Genomic DNA, 21,727 nt, shown 5'->3' with positions numbered 1-21,727 from the left:
TAAAATATTATGGATCATCTGGAAAGAGGGGAGTGACTGTTGGCTGCCCATTGCTCTGCGTTGCTTAAACCTGTGGTCCTGATTGACAGTCAGGTTGGTTCTGTGGTAGTTTGAAAATCTGGGGTTAGTCATTAGCTCCTTTGAAAATCCCAATCTGTGGAATTACTAGAAATGCTCTGGTTTCCCATAACTCATGTTGTTCTTTGTTAAAGAGAATCTCATTGTGTGCCACCCGTGCCCTCCCTATTAGCTGTTTTAGTAATCCTGTCTTTCTGTTTGACATCTCAGGGTGGTAATTCTCTATAGGAGTAGATCCGATGCAAGGCAGGAATATAAGCACCTGATACAGAATTTTCAGATCTGAGTAATGACGTGTGCACTTAAAGCTAAGCATGTGCTGAAGTAAGTTACCTTCAGAACCATTTATTTGTTGCAGCTTTTTTTTTCCTGAGTAGTGCTTCAGAAACCTATGAACCCACTAGAACACACAGGCTTTGTAACTCACACTGGGCTAATGTCACTCCTCAATATGTAGCATTGAGCCTGAGTGTAGGGGGAGCATTTCTAGGTCAATGTCCAAACTATGGCTGAGTTTCTTAATGTGCTTTAATGAGGTGTGTCTGTTTATCAACTCTTCTGTTAACCCCCCCCCCCCCAACACTAGGCATTGTTTCCTGCTGTAATATTCGTATGCACTGAAGCTCACAAGCCCAGATGTCCTTGATGATACGGCACAGTTCAGCAGTTATGAAGTTGAAGTGTGTGTGTATACATATTTTTCCTTATTAGCCATTGAACTAAAATGCACGCTTGGAGTTGCATTTCAAATCCAGAGTGCCTCCTGAATTTAGAGCCACTTAGTGCTCTGTCAAGCCATAATCAGGCAAGATCACTCTTTCTCCCACATCACATAAAATCCTCCATACAGCCTGTTTGTTCCACTGGGGAGGTACAAGTACCTTGATCCTGCCTCTCCTGGGGACTCAATGCACATACAAAGGCAGGAATATAAGGCCTCAGGTTATCCGTATTGCAAAAGACATTGGCTCCTGTAGATTATGGCTTATGTAAATAAGTGCTTTGCCACACCATGAGGTTGATTTATTGATTCCTCGGTAGGGTTTGGAGGAGATGGAGCTGTCCTGCCAGGGGATTTGACATCAGGGCCAGCTGGTCAGTTGACTGATCTTGTTCTCTTTTCTGTTTAAGCTTCCAGATTTTGTCTCTGCCTTCATACGTACGTAGTTGTATTCTACTTGCAATGTTTGCCTTCGACTTTTCTTTCACTTTATGCTGCCGGTGGTTGCCTTAATATAGCAGTGCTGCAGTATTCAGATGTTATTCTGCTCTTCAAATTCTAGCTAAGACAGGTATTTTGTGTAGTGAGTACTCAAATGAGTAATAGTTTCATAGAAATGTAGCAGCACATGGATATTGAAGCATTTCCTTTGGCCTCATTTTGCTCCTGGGAGAAGAGTTAGTTGGAAAGCATCCAGTTGTACCCTCAGCATTGCCAGGGACTTGACACCGACAGGATTGCTTTCTAACTTTTTTTTAATTAGGAAAAAATATTTTTTGTGGCTCTGTAAAAACCAGCTGCAGCAATCACTCTGTAGGGTGATGGTTAAAGCAGGGGTCTGAGAATGAGGTGTGGCCTCATTGAGGTCAAAGGAAAAGCCTTTATTATTTTCAGGATTTCACTCCCCTCTCTCCTTCCTTCCCTCCCCAGTTTTTGTGCAGACTTTTGATGGAACGTGGCTCACAGATTTTCTGCACTTCAGAGCTTCTGTTTGTAAACTTGGGAAAAATGTGCAGCTGGTTTGTACAGCACTCGCAGATTTGTGAAAAGAGGATGATAGGTGTACATCCTTCGTGGTCTGCCTTTGGTTGCAGTTTCCTCAGATTCCCCCAGCACTGACTGATGTTTCTAGCATTGATGAGGATACTCAGCAGATAATTGTTGAGCAGGTGGCAGAGTCGGAACTTATCCATCAATTGGTTAAATTCCACCTGGTCCAAATAATCCTGTTAGTAGCTATTTTGCCCTTTCAGCAGTTTCTTTAGTTAATATTCAGGGTTGTGCAGGCAGACAGGTTCCAACCTCACTAAAGCAATAATTGTTTTAATTTAAAATTAGAATTGATTTTACAGGTCTCTTTTGTCCTGTGTCAAACACGCGGTGCAACCTCTCGTAAACTTCCAGCTGGTTCATCACCAGCCCTTTTCTGTGGTATCTGCCATGACCATTGTGTCTAGTTTTGGCCTTTCATTTAGAATATGCTGGTACTTTAAATTACAGGAGTGGGCCTCAGTTCTGGAATAGATGGGATTCCCAATGAAAAATTGGTTATCATGTATCTGGTTGCAAGAATTAAGTCAAAAGCAAGAAAGATTTCTTTCGTGGTGGTGAAGACCCTTTCACGTATATTGTAAGAAGGAAAATAATTAATAAGGCTAATTGGAAATGAAGGACTTCTCTTTTCTCAGGTGACAAGTGAGAGGATGCGAGGCGATGGTCTCCCATAGTGCCAGGGGAGGTTTAAACTGGATGGTGGGAAAAATTTGGGGTGGTTCTGCATTGGAAGGAGCTGCCCAGGGCAGTGGTGGAGTCTCCATCCCTGGAGGGGATTTAAGAGACATTTAAGAGATGTGGGAGTGTGACACTAAGGGACGTGGCTTAGTGGTGGGACTTGGTACATCAGGTTGGTGGTTGGACTTGGTGATCTTGAAGGTCTTTTCTAACCTAAAAGACTCTGTGATTTAGAGATGTATGACTTTTTTCAAGATGCAGTCTCTCCTAAGAAGATAAAAGGTTAAACAAATGAAGGAATCGCAATACAAAGGTAAACCTTCACAGGCTGAAGTGGATAGCACTGATTCCCAGCTTCCTTTGCCTTCAAATTGTTCTTGCCACAGATGTGACTGTCTTGGTTTTGGGATGGGAAACCAATACACCATGTGCATGTCGGCTCGAAGAATGCACAGAGTTCACAGTGAGCTCCCTTCCTGTGCAGCACGTTTGCTCCATGTGGCAAACTCACTTCTGATGACATCCGTACAGCTCACCAGAGAGGCCATGCACTGAGTGCAGTGAGCAGGGGCTGGCTGTGATCTCCTGCTGCCTGCACACAGCCTCTGATGATGGCCGTGCCCCAGGCCTGCTCGCAGCGAGCCGTGCAGAAAGCAGGGGGAGGGTTATGCTCTTACCTGCAGTAAGTATTGGCAGTTCACCCCGTTTCATTGAGTAGGTCAGACAGGAAGAAGGCAAGCTCTTTCTTTGCTCTTTGTGTGTTACAGTGAATTTGTTTGGGTTTGTTTTAAAACAAAGCATAGTACTAGAGCCTGCCTTCATTGTTTCCCTTTCATCGAATGCTTCCAGTTCTTTATCGCCTGCCTCGTGGCGCAGTGCTGCCCGATGAAGTGTTCTCTATTGGGTTTATTAGTATTAAGGCTGCATCATTTGGTTCTTCTTGGCACGCAGAGTCAAGCAGGGTATGTTACGAGTTCAGAGTTCAGGGCGGTCAGGAGGCTTCTCATTCTGCATATGCTGCCAGAAGAGAGGTGCTTTCTAGGGAGACTCAGAAATGTCTGTGCAAATCACAGAGTACTTGCTTACAAAGCTGCATCAGCTGATGGTTCTTTACAATCCGCTTGTCCTGAAAAAAATACAAATCACCTGGCAATGTAATAGCACTGAGCAGGAAGAAACCATCAGTCAGTGTGTAGTACCTGGAATTTTGGCTGGTAATAAGCAGTATAGAAACCTGGCAAAAGCTCATGGGACTTTTATACTTGAAATACTGCATTTTTTAAATATCACCTCGCTTTTGCTGTGCTGTGGAGCAGTGTTTTCACAGTCTGAAGGAGCCTCTGGCTGTTCTCTGCTCTCCTGCTGTAAGTGGCACGCTTTGCTGAGCTGTGCACACTCATCTCAAATCTCAGCATGACCCAGTCCCTCTTTCTGCTGTAAGAGCAGAAACAGCTGAGCTTTGCAAAAGTGCAGACTCCTGTTTGGTGGGCACCTTTCTACCTGGAAGAGATGTCAGGATGCAGAAGAAATTCACCAAGGAATTTTTTGGGTCAGGAAATATTTCTTCTTCTCCAAGCTCCTGAACAGACTTCAAGAAGCAGGTTTTCTCTCTTAGGGGAATCTCACATGCTGATGTGGGTGAAGCCTAGGAAAATGTGTGATGTTTGTATCAGTGTCATGCCTCTAAATGGATGGATTTTTTTCCTCATGTGTCCATTCCCTGAATCTAAAATATAACTGAAAAAGAGAAAACATGAACTTCAGAAGTAAAAGTCTGAAATGGATCTGAGATGCCTTTTTTTTTTTTCAAGGCAAGTACATACACTGATTACACAAATATGGGCTGAAATGCATTTCCCAAAGACGCTCAGTCATGTACATACCCAGGTGATGGTGCAGTAAGTGGGCTGTATGCCAAGGCTGGCAGATGTGGTTGAGGAGATAGCATGTGAATTCATAGGCTTTTCTTTCTCCACTGTGAATCCCTTTAATCTTTCCAGAGCTTCAGAACAGGGATGTTCATTTTTCCAGGAAATAAATCAGACACGCAGTTAAATCACTTACGCTGCCAATGTGCAGGGAGTAGAGGTGTAGCAGTTCTGGTTGGTTTCAGTACAGGCTCGGTTCTTGTAAATTTTACTCTCAGACTTTCTTTTTCCTTTTTTCTCTTTCCATCTTCTCCTCTATTCCTATTGTATTAACTCAATCAAACTTTGTCTCTTCCTTTCCAATTGCCTCTTCTTGGCTTTTTTTTTTTTTTTTTTTGAAGATAGCATCAGACTTTGCTTAACTATTGTTTTTGTTTGGGGCTGGGTGTTGTTTTGTCAGATGTTTATTGAACAAAACAAGATGAAAAGGCAAAGCCAGCTGCTTCTGCAAAATTCTGCTCCTGATCAGCAGCTTTTGAAGGCTTTGGATGACAATGCCAAGCTAACCCATACATTAGAAGAAGAGAGGCTTCAACATCAACAAAAGGTAAAACTACTTTGCATTTCATGCAGAAATCCTTGAAAGCTTCTTGAATTCAAGGATGAATTAATGCCGTGGTTTGCCAACTACAGGTCAAAGAATTAGAAGAGCAGCTAGAAAACCAAGCACTGCATAAGGAGATTAGTCGTCTTAAACAGCAGCTGGAACTCTTAGAAGAAGATAAAAAGGAACTAGAGCTTAAGTGTCAGAACTCTGAAGAAAAAGCAAGGGACCTAAAGCATACAGGTAATGCGTTTACTTTTAGAAGTATAATAGAGTGAGTGAATGATACACATTTAATGGAATTACATGTGATGGATTTGAGATCCAAGAAGCAGCAGCTTTAGTGTAGCTGAGATCATGGAGTCATAGAATTGTTTGAGGAACTTTTAAAGGCCATCTTTAAAAGACCATCTGGTACAACTCCCTGCAGTGAACAGGGACACCTATGGCTTCATCAGGTGCTCAGAGCCCCAGCCAGCCTGACACTGAACATCTCTAGGGATGGAGCATCCACCACCTCTCTGGGCAACCTGTGCCAGTGCATCAGTACCTTTATCGGGAAAAACATTTTTCTTAAATCCCCTCTCTTTTAATTTGAAACCATTTCCCCTTGTCCTGTCCCAACAGACCCTGCTAAAGTGTCTATCCCCTTCTTTCATATAGTCCCCCTTTAGCTACAGAAAAGTTAATCTCAGATCTCCGTGAAGCCTTCTCTTCTCCATACTGAATAGCCCCAGCTCTCAGCCTGTCCTCATAGGGAGGTGTTCCATTCCATGCATCATTTTTGTGGCCCTTGTCTGGATGCTCTCTAGAAGGTCCATGACTCTCCTGTATTGAAGACTCCACATTTGGATCTCAAGATCCAGACATGCACTTCCCATGATGAGAGGCTCAGCAATTGCCTTCAGCTCAGAACGGTCATGTCTGGAAAGCATGTGAAGCATAAACATTGTAAAACTTCTGTAATATATAAAAACTCTGTTCTTAGATTGCCCTCCATCTTATAGATGGATATGTACATCTGAGTGCATTTCTGTGTGAAAGAGTCATTCATATTTTAAAAAGGGCTCCTGCTGTGTGCAGCCTTACTACAAGGACTGTGGGCCTATGCTTTGTTAATTTGGTGGCACAAGTTTTTGTTTTCAGTCTTTTATTCAGCTGAAGGCCTAAATAGATACTAGTTTTAATTATGATGCCTGGTCGTGAAAACACTTGAACCCCTGTCAAAGTCCCAAATCCTTATCATTAGATAAGACTCCATGTATAGCCACAGTTTTCTGAAACATATTCTTAAGAGCAGTATTATCTTAAAGCTTGTTTAGCAGTGTTTTTGTTGGAGTTTTACATTACCCAGCCTTAAAAATACACCTAAGCAGGCTTCAAAATTTTTCTCAGCTGTCTTTGAAAAGATCTAAACATGACAGCAGATTTTGTCCTTCCAAATTAGTTTGTTGTTCAGAAGGAATTTGTCAACATAAAGTTTGTACTTGCGATTTTAGGTCACTCCATTATTTAGTTTCCTTACTTAGTAAAAGGTAAAGACTGGAATTTCAATTGGAATTAATCATAATGAGAACTGAAGAATTATGTGCAGAAGAGAACCATATCAAAGTGAGATAATCCCATTCCCCCGCAGCTTGAGCTATTTGGTGAGATAAAAGAAGCCAAAATCCATCAGGAAGACATGATAGCAGTTTCTTGCCTTATCTTCGTTAATTTCTCTCATCTCTTACTTGGTTTGTTATTTATGGCTACATATGATTCCATTTTGTATTCTGATGTATGTGAGGACTCGTTCAGCTTCCATGGAAATGCAGGAGGCTGATGTGGAGCCCACAGGCCTCATGTAGATTGTAGTAGCACGAATGTGATGAACTTTTATCCATCCTGAGATTGTATAGAAAGAATTCCGTTTGAGGGGGAGAGTCATTTTAGTTTCAAATGTAGGCCAGGTTGCAGTGAATTGTTTAGTGGGATTTCTGTGCACCTAGGAGACTGCTATTAGTAGAAAATGTTGCCAAAAATAGGACTTTGTAGCAACTGAGTGGTTTTTTGGTTAATTGGTAGCTTTTTTTTTTTTTTTTTTTTTTTTTGCTTAAGAGGCCAAAGTTGTTTTTAGAGCAGATGTGAGAAGCAGAGATCTCACTGAAGGTTTTTTCTCTTGCACAGTTGATGAACTTCAAAAACGAATACACCAATCTGAAAATCCTGCACCTCCTCCTCCACCACCACCACCTCCTCCTCTTCCTCCTCCGCCTCCTCCTAACCCTATACGGTAAGTGCTTAAACCAGGAGTCAGTGCTCTTCACTGAAGAACAAGTCAGAATACAGAGTACCTCACGAGCTTGCATTCAAAGAGGAAAAGTGTCTTTAAATAAGAAAGATTTTCTCTGTCTGCCTTGGGTTTTATTCCTTCCACTTGCCAGCTGGACACTCTGCTAACAGTCTTGCACCCTGACCAGTTGTGAACAGTGTTTGTCTTCCCAAACCTAATTTATTGTCTGAACTGTGGCTTTGGAGGAGGAGAGACACCTGTCTCCTCTAAATTTAGGAGATTTTTCTATTATTTATCTGATAGCTATAATTATAGACTTGGGAAATGCTTGTCTGAATCTGCAGCTAAGAATACCCCTTTGAACCAGAGGATATCTTGGGTCATAACTGTTGTGCCTTCCTGTCAGATAAAATTAAGATTGAATTTTTCAAGGAACCATAAAAGAAGTGGACCAACACCATGTATTGGGCAGTAGCCACAAATAACTGGAATCTTAAAGTTTTATTTAATTTTAGGAACACAGCTGATGTTCATGTCAGCACTGCCTTTGCTTGAAATAAAACACGTACTGCAGTGCACTGCTGACCTAGGGGGATAGATATTGGCATCCCGTTTTCTTCCATAACAGTCTCCATTTGATTTAGAAATACCACTTTCAAAAAGTCTTGGAAGTCTAAGAGCTCTCCTTGCCTTGCAGAAGCACTTGTTTTTGATGTTCTTTTCCTCCATTTTAATTTTTTTTATTTTTAAATGAACTTGGATAACACTTTCTAAGCTCTGTAATGGGAAGTACATACGGATGTCTTGGTAACTACTGGATTCAATATGTTAAGACAAATCATTAGCGAGGAAAATTCAGACCTCTGTTCATCTTACTCTGTTTTTAAAAATCTAAACGTTTTCTGATCAGTTGTGTTAGATATTTTACTCCTTTTATCTTCATTAATTCATTTGGTTTGCCTGCTTTATTCTCATTAACATATAGCACAAATTAACTTTTGATTATTTTTATTTTCTTTGAATCCTTTACTAATTGGGATAGATAGCACTATCTACTTTAAGCCTTGTGGTAGCTAGTTCAGAGCATTTCTTTCAAGTATTGTAAAATGTATGTGAGCATAGGCTATTTCAGAACCTGGGTGCTGGGTGCTCTTTTTATTCTGGGGTGGAGCTTTGACACTTTATCTCAGGGTGGTCTCCCAGCTTCTTAAGGAGCAATGGGGAGTGATAAGCCCCACTGACATACTAGATGCCACTAGGAGCATGTACTTAGGCTTTAAAATGAATCATTTCCTTGCCTGGATTTTTACGTTTTGACTGTAGTGAAGGGATAATTGTTTAACACTGTAAGAAGATTACAAACTTGGAATTGGTGAGAAGATACTGATCACCATATTTAAGTGTCCTCTGGAGAATAATACTTCACTTTGATATCTACAGCTCTTCCTTTTTTTTTTTTCTTTTTTTTTTAGAGCTGGAACAGCTTCAGTTTGTCGTTTGTCACAATGAGACACTGTCCTTTAATATTCAAATCTGAAGTGTTTTGATTTGTGCCTAATGTCTGTTAAAAAGAAATAAATTTCTCTGGTGCATTTTGATGGGAGGCATTGTGGGGGGTAATTCAGAACATACATCTGCATTCAAGAACTAAATGAGTGTGTTGTAAGTAGCTGTATAATCAGGTATAAGCAAGCTGTTTGTGTAGTATGTTCAGAGTTCATTGATGTAGTAGAGGACAGAGTCATAGTCTGCAGTTTTGTTTTCCTCAAAGGTCTCTCATGTCAATGATTCGCAAGAGGTCTCACTCCAACACCAATGTGAGCAAGAAAGAGAAACCACCTCAGCAGGAGTCAGGTATGGCTCATCCTTTCACAAGTTACGTATATTGTTCACTAGACAAAGCTAGTGAAAATGAACTGTGTGTGCCAATTGTTATGCAAATGCTTGCAGTTGTCAGCATTAACGATTGCTGTCCGTGTCTCAGCATATTCATCTACCTTACAGTCCAGAAATGTGATTGCAGTCCAGTTATATGAGCTCTGAGATGACAGATGGTGTCTTTGGCATTGTAGCTTTGCACATGTAAACCCTATCAAGATCCCAAGCAAATTTGCATAACCCTCTTTAGTTATCCCCCAACAACTGATTTGTAATCAACATCCAATGTATTTTTTCCAAATGGATTTTAGTATGAGCATTCATAAGCCTTGGAGAAGACTTGCTGTAGCCACAGGGAAGATCTTATCTTCCTACTTCTGGGTGTCATGGTTATTAGAGACATCAGGGCACTGATTTCACTCACTGATGTGACAGAGAAATGTATCTTTCTTTTTTATTTTTCTCCTGTGAGGAGACGGGTGTTCATGTTTATCACAGATTTGCAGGAAGGACCTGACAGGGTGAGCACTCAGCTGGGTATGGAGATGTGGTGGGTGAAATGGATAGGGAGAATGTCTGGGTTCTGTTTAGGCTCCATGCAGCTCGCTGGGTTGCACTGTAGCAGTTTGGCACTGTCTGTAGCAGTTACACTACAGCAGCATTGTGAGACACAACTAGTGTGTAGCAGACACACATTACAGCATGATGCTGTAGCTGCAGCACGTCCAGTGCTATACCCATCCACAGGCTTCTAGAAGAAGCAGGACAAGCCAGCAGTCATGAAGCAGAGAGCAAGTTATATATTAGATAATAGAGGGAAGCTTCCTGCTTAGAATGGCATCGATTTTTGTGATTTCTTCTGTCCAGAGGCTTTCCATGGGGCTAGTTTAAATGCTACAGTTTTTATCCCTTGATTCATATCTTACGAAATTACCTCTCAAAGTTGACTATACTGCTATCCTTTTAGTAATACTAAAAAAGTAAAACAAAACAGTCGTGTGCTGAGGTGGTTCTGAATGCAAAATAACAGCTGAAATTCCATTTTATTGTTGTTTAATGGAAGCTGGAAACTTAGTAGGTTGAGAATGGGAGTTAAGTACAGATTTATAGATGATCATGTGTGCCTGAAGTGGCAGAGGTAGTCATGCAAGTGTTGCCTGTTAAAAAAAAGCAAGATTTTCCTCATTATTTCTCTCTCATAAAACAGTAGAAGTTTGTTTGTAGCAAATTGCTTACCTTACTTGGTGCCACTTAAACAAAGAAGAGGGCTAGAGAAAGGAACCAGGTTGAAATGATGAATATAGGGTAAAACTGTTACAAAAGAATTACTGCTAGCTGATGGTTCGGTATTGCAAGCATGGCTGGATTACTGGATGGGACCACAAGAGAAAGAGGAAAGGAAGCATTATCAACCCTGTTCTTTAAGGGAGGAACTGAGGAGTGGAGTGAACTTGAACTGGGGGAATCTTTGGGAACTGGTCATCAGTCTGAGAAAAACAAGATTGCTGGTGTGGGTAAAATGATGAGACATGACCTTGTACTGTGATCTCTGATGAAGAGTCAGTCTTACCTTTCAGTAGCAGTTAAATTATGTTCCCTTTGTTTATCAAGTTTACTTACCTTGAAGCATCCTAGATGTTTTGATTGTGTCTTTTTGTTGAGAGATAGAAACAGTGATTGCAGCAAATACTATGAAATTTACAACGAGTTCTCAAAATTCTACTTCATCATTTACTAGGAAACTTTAACAGTTCTGACCTTTCTTCAATCATGTGAGTTGCTGCTTCTCTTAATGCTTGAATTTTTCTTAAAATAAAAATAAAAAGGGGGAAAAGTTCTTTCTTGATTGAGTTGTTATATCCACCCCAAGGCTTGTTTTGACCCTCGTTAAGGACTTAGAATGAGTGGTTTTGATCCCATACCACCAATTAAGCTTTTATATTTAACAGCCTATTTGTGAAATTAAAGCCTGACATTAAATTGGCTTACAATACAGAAACTGCATTTCTATGAATCATCAATAGTACCCTGACAAGTAAGAGATCAAAAGTCTATTTAAAATTCTTATTATGTAAGGTACAATGTTGCAGCTTTGAATAGCATCAACCATATTTTTGCGTGTGTTTCTATTAAGTGGTCTTTTTTCCCTTTTTGTCTTTTGTTAGAGTATCCAGAACTCTGAAAGGTTAACAGGTACTGCTGAGGTTCATCACATCGCTTCCAGTTTCTCCTGAATGTTTTGCAGTCATGACAGAGAATCTCTTGAAAATCAGCCTGTTTGTTTCGTGATATTTGAGTTTGGGCTGGATGTGGCAAGCAAGCTGTTTAGGAGACTGTTTAACATCTTATTTTCTTTCTGCTATTCCTCTGTAGTTTGTATTTAGAATGCGGTATACTCTTTGATTTTGGAACAGGTGAAGAAGTTACAGATCTGAAGAGACAAGCTGTCGAAGAAATGATGGACAGAATTAAGAAGGGAGTTCATCTCAGACCAGTCAACCAGTCAAGCAGACCTAAAACAAAGGTTTGGAATAAATAGCAAAGCAGCAATATTATCTGAGCATAGTGATTTATACAAAAACCAAATTTCTATAGAAGATTCAAAAGAATACATTTGTGTTGCATTCTTCCTTTGCTTTGCTTTGAGTTTGTCATGGTCCATTTCATCTGGGCCAGATTAGTAAGCATATGTTTTTTAACATGTGTGTTGTGTTTATTTACAGCCAGAAACACCAAAGCCCTCTGAAAGTGCAATGAAGGAATTAAAAGGGATCCTGGTGAGATCATACGCAATTTATATTTCATTGTTTTCTTCTCACGGAGCTGACATGACTTTCTGTGCATGAAAGCCTTTAATTGAAAGTTCTGTATTAATATTTTGCTTTGAAGCAGCAGAGCAGTATTCTAGTTAATCCCTCAGTCATCCCCACTTTTGACTTCTGTGCTACTGAAAGAATGGTTGTTGAGAGAACTAACTTTTGGAGAAAGCTAACCTGTTAATTGTGCTCCAGGTTTGTACGTTCCTGCCACTAGAGGGGTTGTTATGTTCTGCATCTGCCATAGGATCTTTGGAGACATTTCAAATAGTCACAGTAGGGATACTTTGGTAGGGAAACTAAAGCCCCTGAAATGCACATCTAGATGGTCTGGTATTAAATGGGGAGGTTGGTGGCCCTGCATGTGGCAGGGGTGTTGGAGATTCCTTCCAGCCAGGGCCATTCTGTGATTCTGTGATGGATGGAGGTCTCTTATCATTAACTGCTGTCTCCCAAGGCATGAAATTGCTTGGTAGCATAGACATAGCAAGAGCTCTCTAGTCTTTTTATATTTATGTCTATAAACAAAGACATTAGGCTCATATTTGGGCTTAAGCTTGCTTTTGTTTTGTCCTTAATTCATACATTGCATTGCTTCTTTTGCACAAGTGCTAAAATTGTACCAAACACTCAGGAACAGCCATAGTTCTTGCTCCCTGATTTTTGTGATCGCAGAACTTTTAAAGTTGAACTTTGGCATATCAGGTGAAATTTTGCCTTTGTAAGGTGGAATATGGTAAAATCCTACCTATGTCAAAGCAGAATACATCCACAGTAAATAAGGCTTTTTCTGATCAGCCATAATTGCACCAAGATAATAACTTCAGTATTGTGTTGGGTGATGCAAGACAGTACAGCAAAGAGAATAGTCACTGCAATACAGAGAGCTGATATTGACTTAAAATCATAACATACTAAACCGAGTCTTTTCCCATCACGTTAAATGAGACAGCTGTTGGAGGGTCCAGAGGAGAGCCACTAGGATGATCAGGGGGCTGGAGCACCTCCCCTTGAAGTCAGGCTGAGAGAGCTGGGCTTGTTCAGCCTGGAGAAAAGAAGGCTGCGGGGTGACCTCATTGCAGCCTTTCAGTACCTAAAGGGAGCCTACAAACAGGAGGGGAGTCAACTCTTTACAAGGGTAGATAACTGCAGGACAAGGGGAAATGGTTTTAAGTTGAGGAAGGGAAGATTTAGGTTGGATGTCAGGGGGAAGTTCTTTACTGTGAGAGTGGTGAGGTGCTGGAACAGCTGCCCAGAGAGGTTGTGGATGCCCCATCCCTGGAGGTGTTCAAGGCCAGGTTGGATGGGGCCCTGGGCAGCCTGGTCTAGTATTAAATGGGGAGGTTGGTGGCCCTGCCTGTGGCAGGGGGGTTGGAGATTCATGATCCTTGAGGACCCTTCCAGCCCTGGCCAGGTGATTCTGTGAGGGGGAGAAAGGAAGAAATAATCTGGAGAGCCACCAGACCTTAATGCCAAGCTGTAATTAGAGCATACTTAAATATGGAGGTAAAGAGAAAAGGAATAAAATGCAACACGTAGGGTGCTTTAAATTGAACTCCATACGTATGTGCATTGTTTGCTGTGGTGTGCTGTTTGTACTGGTGCAGACTCAATGACCCTGCTGAAGGCCCTTTCATTTTCTAATAGCAGTTTCATTTCTTTGATGCTGTATCACTGACATCGAGGGAGACTTGATTATGTACTTTAGATGAAGCAGAAGGAGATCTATAGTTACAGTGTCTGACTTGTTTTTGAGTTCTTAAGGATATTTGCAGTGTAAGACATACTAAATAAAACCCAATTCCAGTCTGTTCTTGAGACCAGTCATTATGCACAGTCAGACAACAAACATGGGGGTGGGATGTGATGGAGTAAACGTTTGTTGTTACTATGCTAATTATGCATTTCATGTAGACCTCCATATAACTGTTACAAACAAAGCATTTATGTTCAGTAAAGCACGGAGTTGGAGCAACTCAGTTGCTCAGGTTGCTTTTGTATATGTATGTTAATACAGATCTGCAGCACAGCGCTCAGAAATAATGTATTTTCTCAGTTAAATTTCAAATAGGCATCAAAGAAAATGTTTTGGGAGCAGGATGTGGTGGCAGTGAGGATTTTAGTTATTGTGCTAGAAGCCTGAAAGCAGCTCAGTTTTTGTAGCTTATGGTGACGCTTCCTTTTGTCATTGACTGTTCCCACTCATCTTACATGTTTGTCAAAAGAAGTTGTTAAGAACATTTTATTTATGCTCTGGAAAGAATGTATAGGAGTGTGACATGTTTTGGAAGACTGAGTTAGCAGATATCCTAGAGATTCCCAAAGATGGCAAGACTTGGAGGGAGGCTGAGACAGCATATGGATGCCACATTTTCAGTTATATGATAAATGTTTTGGAGGAAGTTTACATTCAAGTGGATGCTCTTCCAGTAACTGACCTGTCAGGTGGGAAAGGCATGCAGTATTTTCCATGTGCCTGTTGAAATTCGTGTGGGCACCTTTGGGAAGTCGTAGGCTTCAATTAAAGCCTTCTCTTCCCCTGAAGCAAAATGCTGCTGTCACAGCTTAGCTGATACAAAATGCTAACACTGGCATAAAGCAGTGACAACACAGCAGTGGATTTCTATTGTGCATGTGTAAAACACTATTTTAATCTGAGAGCTAATCCCGTGTGTCAGAGAAACCATCAAGTACGTGGAAATATGCTCAGATTTATGTCAGATCAATCAGATTCTATGATATAATGTTGCAGTTGCAGCTAGTGCACGATGATTTCTCCAGGTGTGTGCACACCTGAGTACAACACAAGCACACTAAATGCACAACATGCTGGGTAAGTGAAATGTGGCTCTTCGGCATTTTGCTAATAGAGACACTGGGCGGTGTTTGAAGATTTTTTAAATTTTAAGAGGGAGGAAGGCAGTGTTTCTCTGCAAGCATCAGAGTTTGTTTATTGGGGATCCACAGCGTTGTTTCTTAAGCCTGATATCAACCCTCAAAGGTAGGCAAGTATGGTTAATCAATAGATAAGGTTTAGGTGCTCTCTCTTCAGCTGTAGGGAGAGTTTTTTCATTGATTTAGAACTGCACTTGTCTTCCAAAAGCTTAGAAGGTTGTCACATAGCACATCTGGGAGGTGTGGCACGGTTTGTTGTATACTCAGAGAGCTTTGTGTGCCTGTTTCTTGCTTTAGGAAACACTGAACAAATCCACTAGTTCCCGAAGCCTGAAGTCCCTCGAAACAGACAGTGGTGAAACAGAGCTAGAACGAGTTCTGCGACGTCGGAAAGTGACTACTGACCAGGACAGTGGCAGTAAGTGCCCTGACTCCTTCATAGACCTCTTCCTGCCCCTGCATTGAGACACTCTTGAAGATTTACTTTCTCTTCCACACCATTGCTGTTTCAGTCATTATGTCTTTAAAATTGCTCTTTAAAATTCCATTTTGATTTCTGCAGGTGATTTGAGTTCTTCTTATGCTTTGTCTCTAGACCTGTCAACTTGGCTAACATAAGCTTTAAACTTTCTTTGGGTTTTAGATCCCACTGGAATCTTGGCCACATCAGAATCCAAATCTCTGCCTGTGTTAGGTTCAGAAGCCAGTGGTGTACAAACAGCATCGAAGAAGAAAGATTTGGAGACAGAATTCAGTTCCAAAGTATCCGATTCAGGTCCTGTTTCCAACCAGCTGAAAGGTGTCACAGATTCCAAAGCTATGTTACAGTAAGTAAAATATGGTTTTCTGGATAGCTTTCAGATCTTTTCAGCTGATGCACTTTGAAAGTGGTTTCACTTCAGTGTTGCTGATCAGGATAAATGTAGTATCTGCAGCTGTTTGCCAGTGACTCTTCAAATAATTCATTTTCATGTGGTGACAGTTGAATTTCCTGCAGTAAAGCTCTTTTCCTGTAGAATCTGTGATGTTGTTTAAAAAAAAAAAAAGTTCTTCTCTACCACTGAAGATTTTTGGAGGATTAGCAAAGTTGAGGGCATTTCCATATCCTGAAGAGCACATTTAGTTACATAGGTAACCCTTTATTTTATTTTATTTTTTAAGATCGTTTTAGCTCAGTATTTTCAGTATAACAATATTTTCAGATAGAGTCATAGAAGTCATACTGGTCTGTATGCAGTTGTGCTGGGTGATTTCTGTTGTAATGAAATGAAGGCAGGCTATTACTCTTATACATTTTTTGATAAAAATTGTGACTCAAGATTAAGGTTCTTCAGAGGAATAATTAAAAAAAGCAGTTAGTATTGTATTTGCACAGACAGAGAGGGATCTTTTATCACAATGGATTGAAAATCCAAAGTGTCAGTTTGGTATCAAGGAGTTAAACCTGCTTCAGAAGTATTTATTTCAGACAGATCTGCTGGAGGATTGGCTTTGTAGCAGTACCACGCTCCTTGTGAAGCTGGACTGTGCACTTGTTTGGGCATCCTCCTCCTATCTATTTTTGTGATCTGATATTTACTTCATTCTCCTGCAGGTACTTTTATCATTTATTTTTGAATGGTGAAGAGCCCAATTTCCTTTCTGTGCCCTTCAGTTTTATTTAATTTATACTGAGTTTTAAAAGCAGACCCCTTTTTCCACTTGTGTATTTTTCCCATTTTATTTCATTAAAGTATTCTTAGAAGAAAGATGATCTTCATTTTAATTTAATCAGAAAGATGAAGATTTGTTCAACAGGTAATTGGATGTGAATAATGCTGTTGCATTTTCCTGGACTGCCAGAATGGTTCACCCTGACAGAAAAGGTGAAGTTGTTCCTGAAAAATCCTGTGTTTGTAGTTTGTGGATTTCTACAGTTTTGAGCAGATAACCTTTATCAAAAAACACAGCAACTCCCACCACCTTTTGTCTACCTTTTATTCCACCAAACTAAGTGGAAATTGCATTTGCAAGAAAGGAAATGAAATAATTGCAGGCCCCAAGGTCTTGTAGAATGCGTGGTGAATTGACAGTGAAAAGGATCTTGTGTTGACAGTCACAGTTGTTATGTGTTATAAATGCATACGGGAAGCTCAATTTATTTCTCAGCTTGCCTATTCAGTGACATCCTAAAAGACACATTTCATTTTAATTTATCTGTTTAAAGCATTAAAACAAACGTGATGGGCCGGATTCCTCAGTGCTGCAGGGCTTCTTTGCGCCCAGTCACCAGCATAAACCTGGAAAGGCTCAGCACTGAGGGTGGTTTTCCACTGGGAGAGGGAAGGTGCCTGGGCACCCCCGGGCACCACTGTCCTTCTGCTGGGCTGGCAGGGAGGAGTGGAAGCAGCCAAGGTGCTGCTGAAGTGCAGTTACTTTTCTTTGCCTCCTGGGTGCTGCTTGTAGCAAAAGTGAGTAGAGGCAGCCTCCACGCTGCAGGGAGTGCAGTGCTGCTGTGAGACGGGGCTTATTTGAAGCAGATATCAGAAGGAAGTTCATTTGTCGTACACATCTGACAGCTTAGATCTGTATGCAGGCAGTGTTGCAGTGTTCTAGGCTTCCCTGGGCACATCTGTACAGGCAGTTTAGTTTGGACCACAGTGCTTTTCTGAAGGGAATCTCCCTGTTGTCCCCTTTTGCTGTGCTCAGATGTTCACCCTGCAATGGTTTCAGTGCATGAACCAGATCCCTGGGTTCACTGAAGGGTGAAGCGAAGTCAGAGATGTGATGCAGCCTTTAGTGGCTCGCCCAGGGACTGCACAAGAGCTAGTTCAGTGCATAACCCCTGAAGGGTACTGTGAGGACAGGGGTGCAAAGCACAGACTGTTTCTCCCTGCTGCACTGCTGTTTCCTAAAGCGGTCTGCGTTAACTAAACAAACCGCGTGCGGCTTTCACCAGGAACCCTTCCTGACAAAGACACACAAAAGACTTATTGTGGCACTTCTCCTTATTCATACCTGAGGTAAAACGTTGCAGCTGTCTCATCATTTGCGATTCCTTGAAATCTGACAAAGGTGTGACCTCCCTCAGCTGTTTGCAGCAGCCGAGGGAACCTTTTATAGCACGGCAGAGGATTGCATGTCTCATAATCCCCAGGTGTCTCTTCCAGAGCACTACTTAACTCTTTTTTTTTTTTTTCCAGCTAGATTTTAATGTGCAGCTTCTTACAGAAAACCCTGCAGATAGTCATGCGTGAGGTGTTCTTCTTTGCTGTGCTGTCCCTGTACTAAGACTTGTGGTCTGAAAGAGGCAGGGTAATACTTAGAGATATTTAAATGCTGCCAGCCCTGTGCATCTTTCTTTATTCACACTAAGTGCACCTGTTCTCATGGAGTAAGAAGGATGCATGTTGGAAAATGTCTGTGAACAACAATGACAGAAGTTGGCTCGTTGAGTGAAGTCCTGGTTCCCACACCAGCACCGACTCAGTGACAACCTAAATGCTGATGAGCCAGTGAGATTGCAGTCTTTGTTTCAAGCAGGATTCCATTCATAATGTGGTTATTGCTACAGCTCAGTGTTTCCCAAGCATCACCCCCAGCAGAATCAGGTGGGCCGCAGACTGGTTGCCAAAAGAGGGATAGAGGAAAGAGGCTGTAATGTAAGCCAGTGTGGTTTGCTCCAACATTTCCTGGTATTCAGAGTAATTGATGATAACTCGATTAATTCAGAAGGAAAATGTAGGGTATGAACCAGAAGGTTTGGGGTAATTTCAGAACAGGAAATTGCCAGAACAGAGGTGTGCTGCCTTGAAGCAGATGGTTTGGAATGTGTGAAGTTTAGCTGAGTTGGTGGTGAGGGGAGATGTAAATAATGTGTCCTATAGAGGGACTGAGAATTTATCTTGGTATTCAGGTAACTTCCTCTGGAAATCATTTCCCAGATGTTTAACCCAGCATGGGTGTAATTCTGTGACAATTGCTTAGAAGACAGTAGGTGAAAATGTGGCTCTCTTGGGAGTGCAGTGTGTTTTGTGACTCCCTGCGGTGCAGAGACACAGAAGGGAAAGGTGTGTCTGGCTCTGCCCCGTTTGGTTTTTTTTTCCTGTTCCTCCCCCCAGAATTTGGTAAACATTTTGTTTCTGGGCAGCACAGACCTCTGTTAACAGTGAACTGCAGAGAGGGTTAGTCTTAATCTCATGATTTTATACAATTAAAGGATTTGTCCTCCTTCTTCTGGCTGTAATCTTAGTACCCCTGAATCATCCACCAGCTCTGCAGGAAGCGGCTCAGCCGCAGTGAGGCAGAGCTACAAAGGTTTTCCAGGGCAGCTTGAGCATGGGCAATTTGGTCTGAACAACAAATGAAGGAAGCGATGGGATGTTCTGAGAGTTTGAGGTCTCCGTAGTTTTAACTATTTTAAAAGCTACTGTCACATGTTTTTCTTAGACTGTACACTGTGTGCTCTAACTCACTGCAGGCAGAAGCTCTTGAAGGTTCCTCATAGAAATTAATGTGCTGATCTTTTTTGAGCGTTTTCAAAGCGGTGCCTAAAATGGGAACGCTTTGCCGTGACTTGATCCTGCATAGCAGTCAGTCTGCAGTTGCATTCTGCTCACTGCTGCATCGACCACTTCTGCTTGGCTGATTGTAGCAGAGACACTCCTGAAATGGAGAATGCAGTGGAGAATGCAGACACCAGCAGAGGAAGGAGCCAGCAAACTAATTGACTTGCATCGCTGTATTCACCTCCTGTAACTTGCATTGGACAAATATTTAACTGAAGCCTTTTTCAAGCTTGTAATTGGTGTCTTTCTTCCTTTCAAAGGAACTGTTTGGTTCCTTTGGTTCCACCTGTTGCTGTGTTAAAAATTCTGAAGTATTTAGTGAACAAGGAAGGTTTTGAGGAAGATAAAAGTGAGCCAGGTCTCAGCTGGCAGACGCCGAGGGTGGCAGTATGGAGGGGACATTGCAATGAGAAGTGCCTGGATGCTGCTCTCTGGAACTCAACCAAAGGCTGATAGAGATGAGTTTTGTCACTGTTTTTTGTCGCCCTGTGAGTGCATGAGCTCCACTGCATGAGTGATGGTTGTCTTCAGTATTGGGGACTTGAAGGAAAACAGGAATGGTGGGAAGTACATGGGTGGTATTTACAGAAATGAGAAGCCATGACCACGATTTTTAAGCTTCATCAAGGATTTAAGTGTTGGTGAGCAAAAGGCAGGTTAGCTTAGTGCTTTTGGGCAGCAGGGAGTAGCACTGGTTGAGTTTGATTTGGACTTTAAGAGCAGTTTTATTTGAAGAGGGGCTACAGGTGTCTCAGTGCTCCGGAGCAGGGACCTTGCTGAGAGACAAGGGCTGCTAATTTGGTGTTGTGCTAATGCTGGCTTTTCTATCAGAGATCCCCAGCCTGGGTTCTGGGCAGAAGACCAGCATGCAGCTCCCCATGCTTGTACAGTGGGCGTTGTTGGAGTAGATTTGGGGCAGTATTTTCTAAACAGAGTTTAAAAAAAAAAAAAAAAAAAAAAGGAATTTTGCTTGAATGGTCCAGTTAGTCTTTTGCTTTTACATATTGTTAGAAAATGGGATAAGATTTCTTCCAAAAATTTTTTGCAATATTTATGTAACATCCTGGTTTCTAATAGAAATATGTTTCAATAATGTCATGAACAGAGCATCAAGGAAGGTTAAATCATAGTAAGATTATAATCTGAACTGGAGGAAGCAAAGAAAATCCACGTCTTAATTGACTGTCTGATACTTAGTTTGTCCTTTTGTATTCTCACTGTAAATGATTTACAAAAAGCCCAGCAGCACTGCTTCACTGATAATCCATTGCTTATAACCCTTCTATTGCTTTTGATCTCCTATTGCAAGCAGTCCTTCTTAAAGCTGCAAGGAACTTTGTGTATCCCATACCATTAATCTAAAAAGCATTTGTCATTTAAATCAGGATTTGATAGTACAGATTTTATGTATTGAGTCACAAAAATATATGCAGACCTATGAACAATTATGTATGAATAATAGAACTAGGAGCTCAATTTCTGACTTAAAGCTGTAGTTGGACAAACAGCAAGAATCCTGATAGTGATACTAACAATCTCAATGAGGGAAGAGCTTTGCATAGGGCCAGACAGAGCTACCTTGGCTGGACAAATCTGTCATCATTCAGAGCTGGCTAACTACAGCTATACTAATTGCTTTTTCCAAGCTTTATTTGTAATAGCAAAAACTGTTCTTTGAAAGAGGGTACCAAAATTATGTTCATTCTTACACTGAAATTTTATTATGCTTGCATTCTGCTCTTGACAACTATTGAACAGGAACTACAAATACCTAATAAATAGGGTTAATGATTTCCAACAATACCTCGGCTCTAACAGCAGCACTGTCAGGCTGGTGCTGCAGCAGTGTAAAGGATTTGAAGAAGGGGATGCTAGTACAACACGGTCTGAATAGTAATTCTTATTTTTATGCTTGAAACTCTGGTTTAATCACTGCTTTTCTCCATTAAAGTACTTTATATCGACATCTTTCGTTTTTCTGACCTTTGAAGGTGGTAAATATGATTGCAGTTTTATCCATTTTTGTTATAAATGAAACAGACTTCAGAGCGTTTGGCCGTGCATCAGTTGTTGGAATGCTGCCATACACTAATGCAGACTCCCCACTGTGAGCCCAGTGAAGAATTATACTTTGATTCACCAGATTGTATTAAATAGTCCAGCTGTTGGGATTTGAAAGATAGTTACCTCCAAAGTGAAATAGAAATGAACTTGGCATTTATAGCTTTGACCATTTTTATAGTGTTGGGCAATCAGCTTTTCAGAGGTAGCACTTTTAAAAATAACCCTCTTCTGGTTACGCTGGTTTAAAAAC

The 21,727-nt window shown here is 41.2% G+C and overlaps 2 protein-coding genes across 7 annotated transcripts in view; one reads left to right on the top strand and one right to left on the bottom strand.

The window, feature by feature from the left end:
* The window catches only part of SHTN1 (shootin 1), an 80,245-nt gene that overhangs the window by 54,749 nt on the left and 3,769 nt on the right, over positions 1-21,727 (top strand). For all 5 annotated transcript variants that reach the window (XM_090145553.1, XM_090145550.1, XM_031597415.2 and 2 more), the window contains 8 exons: positions 4,859-5,005; positions 5,092-5,245; positions 7,172-7,277; positions 9,049-9,131; positions 11,570-11,679; positions 11,879-11,932; positions 15,164-15,284; positions 15,510-15,693. In XM_090145553.1, the coding sequence (XP_090001679.1) occupies positions 4,859-5,005; positions 5,092-5,245; positions 7,172-7,277; positions 9,049-9,131; positions 11,570-11,679; positions 11,879-11,932; positions 15,164-15,284; positions 15,510-15,693 (959 nt within the window). The remainder of the gene's footprint in view (positions 1-4,858; positions 5,006-5,091; positions 5,246-7,171; positions 7,278-9,048; positions 9,132-11,569; positions 11,680-11,878; positions 11,933-15,163; positions 15,285-15,509; positions 15,694-21,727) is intronic.
* Positions 9,865-21,727, bottom strand: part of ENO4 (enolase 4) — a 33,522-nt gene continuing 21,659 nt past the window's right edge. For both annotated transcript variants that reach the window (XM_090145554.1, XM_090145556.1), the window contains one exon: positions 9,865-10,312. The gene's annotated coding sequence lies outside the window, so the exon portion shown is untranslated. The remainder of the gene's footprint in view (positions 10,313-21,727) is intronic.

Source organism: Phasianus colchicus, chromosome 8 (genome assembly GCF_987193195.1).
Source record: "Phasianus colchicus chromosome 8, bPhaCol1.hap1.1, whole genome shotgun sequence".
Classification (NCBI taxonomy): domain Eukaryota; kingdom Metazoa; phylum Chordata; class Aves; order Galliformes; family Phasianidae; genus Phasianus; species Phasianus colchicus.
The sequence above is the reverse complement of the archived record's forward strand: the minus strand, read 5'-3'. Positions and strand labels throughout refer to the sequence as shown.